At 37.6% G+C, this 7,500-nt stretch overlaps 1 protein-coding gene across 4 annotated transcripts in view; it reads left to right on the forward strand.

Moving 5' to 3' along the window:
* The window catches only part of LOC137993347 (high affinity cAMP-specific and IBMX-insensitive 3',5'-cyclic phosphodiesterase 8A-like), a 54,768-nt gene that overhangs the window by 20,761 nt on the left and 26,507 nt on the right, over positions 1-7,500 (forward strand). For 2 of the 4 annotated variants that reach the window (XM_068839118.1, XM_068839119.1), the window contains exons 5-9: positions 3,122-3,181; positions 3,772-3,831; positions 5,016-5,070; positions 5,619-5,801; positions 7,145-7,243. In XM_068839118.1, coding sequence (XP_068695219.1) covers positions 3,122-3,181; positions 3,772-3,831; positions 5,016-5,070; positions 5,619-5,801; positions 7,145-7,243 — 457 coding nt within the window. The remainder of the gene's footprint in view (positions 1-3,121; positions 3,182-3,771; positions 3,832-5,015; positions 5,071-5,618; positions 5,802-7,144; positions 7,244-7,500) is intronic. The other 2 variants (XM_068839120.1, XM_068839121.1) reach the window with 1 other exon arrangement.

Raw genomic sequence — 7,500 nt, forward strand, 5'->3', positions numbered from 1 at the left:
TTCTCAGCCCCTTATATATGACTTATGTATAAAATTATGAACGTCCACACCATAATGATCAAAAACGGAGGTTTTCAAAAACAGAGGTCCACGAAAACGTAGGATTTTGAAAACGCTTTTGATAGTGTAGACTTTTGAAAACAGAGGTCTATCGTTCTTTTATGGACAGTGAAAACAGGTTTTCGAATACACTTGACGTCATAATCTCATGCATGCCTCACAGTTTCTCGTGCACCAAGACGTAAACTGATTTGCCCATAAAAAACCAAGGATGGTCAGTGGGCCCACTGAGCTAAAAACTCCTAACGAATTACGGTGAAACAGTGACGTGGCAGGTCCCTTTGCTCAAATTTGGCGCTTATATTGCACTCCCCAGAAAAACAAGGCACACTCGTGCAAATGAGCAAGGTTCACAGTTACCGGGTAGTTCAAACTTCCCTCAAGCTTTGACGAAACCCCTTAAAATTGTGTCACGAAAAACGAACACAAGCAATGACAAGTCAACAACCTTTCACGTAACTGAGTTTATTCCCAGCGGGAATGTGAACATAGTCTCCACAGTACATGTCACAAAACACCCTGACATCAAATCCGTCCGTATTAAAGCAACAAATCAATATGACAGACTGTGTGGATGATGGACGAATTAGCCATAAGAATTTGTCATTTTTCAACTGAACTTGGTTTCATTTGCTTTAAGTTTTGACCTCTTAGACTGCTGGTAGAATTGCAACAAACAGGGTGTCGTCACTTTGGTCAAGTTAGACTGGGGATGTGTTCCTTTGGGATGATCTGCAAGAGGATCCCTGATCCAAGATCACTTGGATCATGGTGCATCAAAGGAATGGAAGAATCCTTTTCCCAGAGTGGATTCATCGGTTCCTTTGATGCACCATTAGCCAAGTGATCTTGGATCAGTGATCGTTTTTCAGATCATCCCAAAGGAATGCACCCTGTGTCTACAACCTTCAAATGATCTAACCATCGTTCATTTCAACAGCGATGGCCAGAAAAACAGATGTATTAAACTGAGGGACGATTCCCCTGTTAATGAAACTTCACTAAGGGCGAATTATTAAAACTGAGGGACGACTTAAGTATTAATGAAACTTCACTAACCGCGAAATACCCTGAAACCCCGTTTACATGAGCAATTTTATGTGACAATTTTTGTGTGACAATATTATTTTTTTTGCTCGTGTAGACGAGGAAATTAGGCCAATTTTTATGTGACAACTGTATTTGCTGAAAAGCTGGCTTGTTAGCTTTTATGTGACAAATAAAAGTTGTCAAATATGAAAAATTGCTTGTGTAGACAACTCATCACTTAAAATGGGGCAAATTCCTGCCTCTCAGTGAGCACCATTAGAGGACGACCAGGCAACCTTGCCTTGTTTCTGCTCTGTCTCTGGTGTCCAAAGACATTGCTGACGCACTTATTTTAACTGCGAATTGTCAAAAATTATTTGTTGTACTATCTACACGATCAAATGCATTTGCCACATACAATTGTCACATAAAAATTGCTTGTGTAATTGGGGCTTCATTGTGCCCTTTCGCAGGTCACAAACAGAGGGAAGACTTCTCCATTAATGAAACTGGTTGTGGTAGTTGTGAAATTTTATTTGGTGTCAGCAGTGTTTTGTGTGAAATTGGTTTCTGTTCATATGGCGACTTTCAGCCCGCTTTCCGCGATAAAAAATTTGAAAAATTTGTGATGTGACCATTCATGCGTGAAATCAAGCGTGGCAAAACAAGCTCGGCAGGAATTTCTTGATTTTCTTTGTTTAAGCAACCTCAAATTTCTTTTGACTTAACGCTAACTATGTACTATGTACTATCAAAGAAAAGATAAGTAAAAACTTGGTTATGTCCGTTCTATCATGAAAATGCATTGTGTTATTTTGCACCCTGTAACTGGGAGTAAGTGTTCATGTGGCAAAATTTCCAGCCCGCTTACCGAGGTCAGGGTTCAAAGAAAGCGAGATCTCGGCAACCAAGCCAGTCGGTCCTCTCATATAAACGTATTGAAACTTTTACAAAGGGTTAGAGGTGAGGCAAGATCTTGGAAACTGGGCCAGCTTTGTCAACCGGGCACATATGAAGCTTAAGAGGCCCTGAAGCGGTCGTTTTGACGAGGTCTGTCATATCCTGCAAAACCTTTAATTGATTAAAACACCAATAACACAACCAGCTTTTATTTCATGCAACATGGTCTCAATAGAATTATTAAGGTTCAGCTTGTTAGAAGTTGACACGGTAAGTGTGCAAGTGCACGCAGAGCTCATTGCATAATCTTTTGTCTTAAGCATGCATGAAACACAAAGTCTTCCAAGTTTAATGAGGAGGGCTTCTATCACCTTGCTAATGTGTTGAGTCACGCTCCTTTTGTTACAGTGTGCTATTGTGTCGTGCATGTGCTTTCACCTTATTCACTGTTTACCCGTGGAAGGTCACACATGATATTGTTTCAATTTATTAAATACTACTGCCAGCTTTAAAAGGTGTGCAAATATTGCTCAATGCTTCCACCTCTCACTGGCAGCGCTTCACTTGTAAATTCAACAACTACCAGTAGTATGATAAGTGTTTAAGAAGTTTAGCCTTTCTCTTTCTTAAATTCAATCTCATTTAGAGCATAAAAGGGATGCCTTGTAGCCTTTTTGTTCTAGTGTCATTTGTAAGGCCTGCTAGTGGTTCAGGTTAACTCACTAATTTTTTACCACAATTACTTGTAATCTTGCAATATGATTGGCTAATTTGCATTGGTCAATAAGAGTCTAGACAAGGCTTCTCGCATCATTTTGGGAAATAATTACTAATCAAATTGCAAAAAAGTTATAGACAGTGCTTGCTCTAAATTCTTTGTGTCACCATCTTGGTCATGCTCTGAAATAAACATTTTCTTCGACATAATTTGAATATTGTGGTAAACTTGGCTGCACCTTGTGAGTCCACAACATTTTGACCACTGTGATGGTGGTTATCGTTGTCAATAAGACAACACTGAACCCCATTTATTTGTTAATTTCCCCTAAGATTAAATACAAATGTAGTTTATATACAATCCTTACTATCTTAACAAAGTAACATTGTTTTAAAGAAAGTTTTTAATTTCTAGGATAATACGAGCTAAGGGTCCAAGAGAAAACTCCATAATAATTGCTGTTGTGAAAGCAAGGTAAGAATCAAGAGTAACTTTGCTCATGTCTGTATTGTCTATAATTATTATAAAAACATTGTTAAATTTCATTTTCTTTTTTTCCTGCTTTACCTTATCCCTTCAGTCATTGTAATGATGTTACGTGTATTTTCCTTTATACTGCTGAATTTTTTGTTACTTTCAGAAGGGTATATAAATTTACATTTTCTGCTATCATGCAAGTTCTACTTTATCAATAACTTTCAATTAAGTTCTGCAACAAACAAGTTTGAAAGTAAGTCAAAACAAGATCTGTGTTCAAAGACTGCTTTTCATTATTTAGACAAGTAGTTAAAATATTCTAAAGTTTGCTCTATTTTCTTCTTTACTTGGCTTTGACCTTTTGTGTGGCAATTGGAATGAAAGCTGCTCAATATTTGTACGTTACATGGCCTGTTTTTCTTTCGGTCTGTTCAGTTTGTTTGTTTGTTTTTTTTTATGCACCTTGTTTTACTTACATGTAAGGATATACTATATTCTTGCACCACATTTAGTTTGGTCTAAAAGCAATAAAAAGTAATATTGTTTGTGAAGGATCACTAACTACGCTCTAATTTGCCCTTTTCTAGTCATACCAAATCCCACTGTCTTCGCAAAATTTTCACATGTGGCATCTGGAAGGATCACAGGTCTGGTTTACAGTTGATCTTATCATGTGCGACTTTCAAATCAGACTCTCCTTTGCAAACAAGCTACATGTTTCAGATTACAAAAACGTTTTCTTCGTTGTACTTAATTTGAACTGCTTCAATTGTCTCTTACCCACAATAAACGATAAAAATTTTATCCAAAGTTAGATGCGATTTGTGGAGAAACCACCAAGAAGTAATTTAAAAAGCTCATGTAGACTGAAATATGTTATTCTTTAGAATACTTTAAAACTTCAAAAAAAAAAAAACACAACTAAATGCTAAAAATTCTGATTCACTAACCCTTGTCCAATATCTAAAAAAAAACCCTCTTGTCCAAACAGTTTGGTTAAAACAACAAAAAAATACTGCATCGGTTAGAGTTCCTTTTTTTACACCACTTGCTTGTAAAGGGAAGTTAATCATTGAAAGGTGCAAAAGAAGTCAATAAATTATTCTTGTAACAGTAATACATTTACTAGGCAGCTTTCAAATCAATGGCCACACAAATTGGAAGAGCCAATTATGTTAGGTCCTGGGCTAATTAAATTAAAGATTCTCTTCCAAACTTCTCATTGCCATAAAGGAAAGCTGTGAGTTTGGATTTTAAACATGAAAGTGAATGGTTACTTGTCTCATTAGAGCAGTTTGCAATCGCACGCTGTAAAACGAATACCAAAGTAATTACTTCGACCGATCACAGCAGTCAGAAACAGTGCAATGAACTGATCCAAAGTCATAGCAGTTAATTCCATGTAACTTGCTCAAAGTGGTGATTGGTTTTGGTTTTCCTTTTCATTGGTTGATAAACTGGCGTGAGATTTTAAAACCAATCACTAAGCGTACAATTAAATATGTAGCAGTTGCAATTGCATGATCACTTTTGACAGTCATTGAAAACTGCTGTCATAAGTTAAATCTGAGTTGTAATAATGCCCTCTTCATCATTTATAAATAAGATTATTTTACCCTAAAAATGTGATTAACGAACACTGATGGCTGCTAATGTCAGACTTGCAGAACGTCAGATTTTGTATGAAAGAATTTTGGTATTCGAACTTGTTGTTGCTTGCTTTGGACAAGGGCTGTGATAGCAGCTCATACCATAACTTACAGATGCAAGAAGCTGTCAGCTAATAATTTATTTTTGTATAAATCTCTTTGACCAATGTTTACCTTTCCAGTCCACGGAGTGATGAACCACTGATGCTTCCTTTACTAAAGGCAGGATTTGACAGGGTAAAATATGGAATGTGCATTATTTTACAATGTAATTTTCCCTTTGTCTGAAGAAGAGTTAATTAATGCAAATGCTGTATTATGTTAAGAAAAAACACTCATCTTTTTCCTTCACCTTTTTTGTTATTCTTTTCAAATCATGGAAAAATGCTTAGTTTTGTAACAAAAAATTTGCAATCATACACTGTAGGCAAGCATTATACAGTATGTAGACATTCTGTTTTTTTCATTGTTTGTAAAATTTACAGTTGTAGTATGGTAAGCATAATTTTATTAGATTTATTTTAAATTTTATTAGATTTATTTTAATTGTGGCCAGCTGTACATGTAGTTCTCAAAACTTGTGGGGAACAGCACCTGCAGGCCTCAGTTGTTCAAAAGGTGGATAATGCTATCCACCAGGTAAATCACTATCCATTGGATAGCGGAATTGGTTTCGCTATATCTTATCCACTGGATAGGGATTTACCTGGCCGACAGTGCTATATATTCATCATTTGAACAACTGGGGCTTGATGGCTCACCTGGATCCCCTTTTTTCTCTTTAGCGCTTTGTTGAAAATGCTAATGTGGGTGCCTGCCACAATGAGCTGATTATGTTAGAGCATGGTGAAGTTCAGTCAATGTTAAAGCTCAGGGCCACCAGCTGTCTCTTCAGTGCTATTGAAAACTGTCATGATGCTGTGGAGATTACAAGCTCGGACCCTGACAGGGCAGACTTTCAGGTGGAGGTAAAAGCATATTCTTTTTCCTCGAGGTTTTTTTACTCCGTTTTGGACTTTGGACTATTATTATTATTATTATTATTATTATTATTTGGGGGGTCGCACTCTGGCTGCGCATGCATAAGATTTCTTTGCGTCATACAGTACCGCTCAGCGATAGCGAACCACCGAAGGCGTTTCAAACTACAATGTAGTTTCAAACTAGTCTTCAATTAGTTTGCATTTGACTTTGAATGCGTTTGCGTTTGCGTTGAATGCGTTTGACCAAAGTCATTAACTTTCCGAAGCATTTACATCACAAGAGGTTCGATGATGCTTTCAAAAAGTAATGTCACAAAATAAAACAGTCTTGTCGTCTGACTATGCAAAGTTCGGCTTTTGGCCTATGGCCTAAGTGGGGTAAATCCGGCAACCCCCGTTTACGGGGATAAACCTGGATCAAAATTGGATTGATGATGATGATGTAACTCAACTGCCCGTTGACAAGTGATTTACATGTATTTAACATACTGTGTTGTATAAACGAAAAGTCACTGCTCACGAGCCAGAAGGCCCATCAGGCCGCCGCTTATCTCCGGTTTCAGTAGCATTAAGCGACTAGGAGTATTTATACTCCCCCCTGGATGGGATGCTAGTCCATCGCAGGGTTACCCCCAGCATTACGCCGGTACCCAATTATACACCTGGGTGGAGAGAGGCACCGTGAGAGTAAAGTGTCTTGCCCAAGAACACAACGCAATGTCCCCAGCCAGGCCCCGAACCCGGACCATGTTTCGTATAAACGAAAACCACAACTAAATTTCCTCCGTTCCCTTTCCCATTCGTAGTGAAAAAAACAAAGTGTACTTGTAGATTAAATGATACTTTTTTCAATGGCTTCTTGTAGACTTTTCAGTGAGAACACAGAATTTATCTGCAAAGTGTCTGTGGTAAAACCTTGGCAAACGGGTAAAATATACTTTCGGGCGGTTAAGTGTACTTTTTATAATAATTATGAGCAATTGTGACAACAGCCAGGACATTTTTGATGTGAATTCATCTTGTTTGACGACAACCAAAGATTGTTGATTGATCTAACAATGTTGAATTTTAGTTGGACAGTGTCCTAACAGTGGACAAATTTCCAGCAGGGATAAAACACCTGCTTATAACTTGTCTGTGACTGACATGCATTGATCTGTTGCATTCATACGCAAGGGTTTGATGAGTACCGGTAGTGGTCTTTTTTTGCAGAATTGTTTTTATTTTGCTGGGTTTTGCACCTGCTGCATTAGGGTACTTGTTCTCTGCAAGATGAGATTTGAATCAATAAAGCTATCATTGTAACTGGTGTTTCTTTTTGCCCTTAGTATGTTAACCCTGCATTTGAGAAGATGACTGGGTACTGGAGGTCAGAGGTTGTTGGACATCGTCAAACGCTCGTGATTAATAGTGAACATGAAAAACCTGTATGTAATTTTATGTGTTGATGTACCTCTGAATAATTGTTGTTAAATAATTATTTATGATTGGGTTACATGTACAGTACCAGACAGAAGTAACCTTACAGAAAAATCAACATGGAACACGTCGGTTGAGCGTTCCATTCTGCATTCTTTTGGCGTTCCCTTTGTGTTCTAAGGAAAATTTCACAACACGAAGAACGCATTCTGATTTTTGTGTATTGTAGAATACATGTACCTTACGTTCACACTAATCTGTATAA

Source organism: Montipora foliosa, chromosome 2, assembly GCF_036669935.1.
Source record: "Montipora foliosa isolate CH-2021 chromosome 2, ASM3666993v2, whole genome shotgun sequence".
In the NCBI taxonomy this organism is placed as follows: domain Eukaryota; kingdom Metazoa; phylum Cnidaria; class Anthozoa; order Scleractinia; family Acroporidae; genus Montipora; species Montipora foliosa.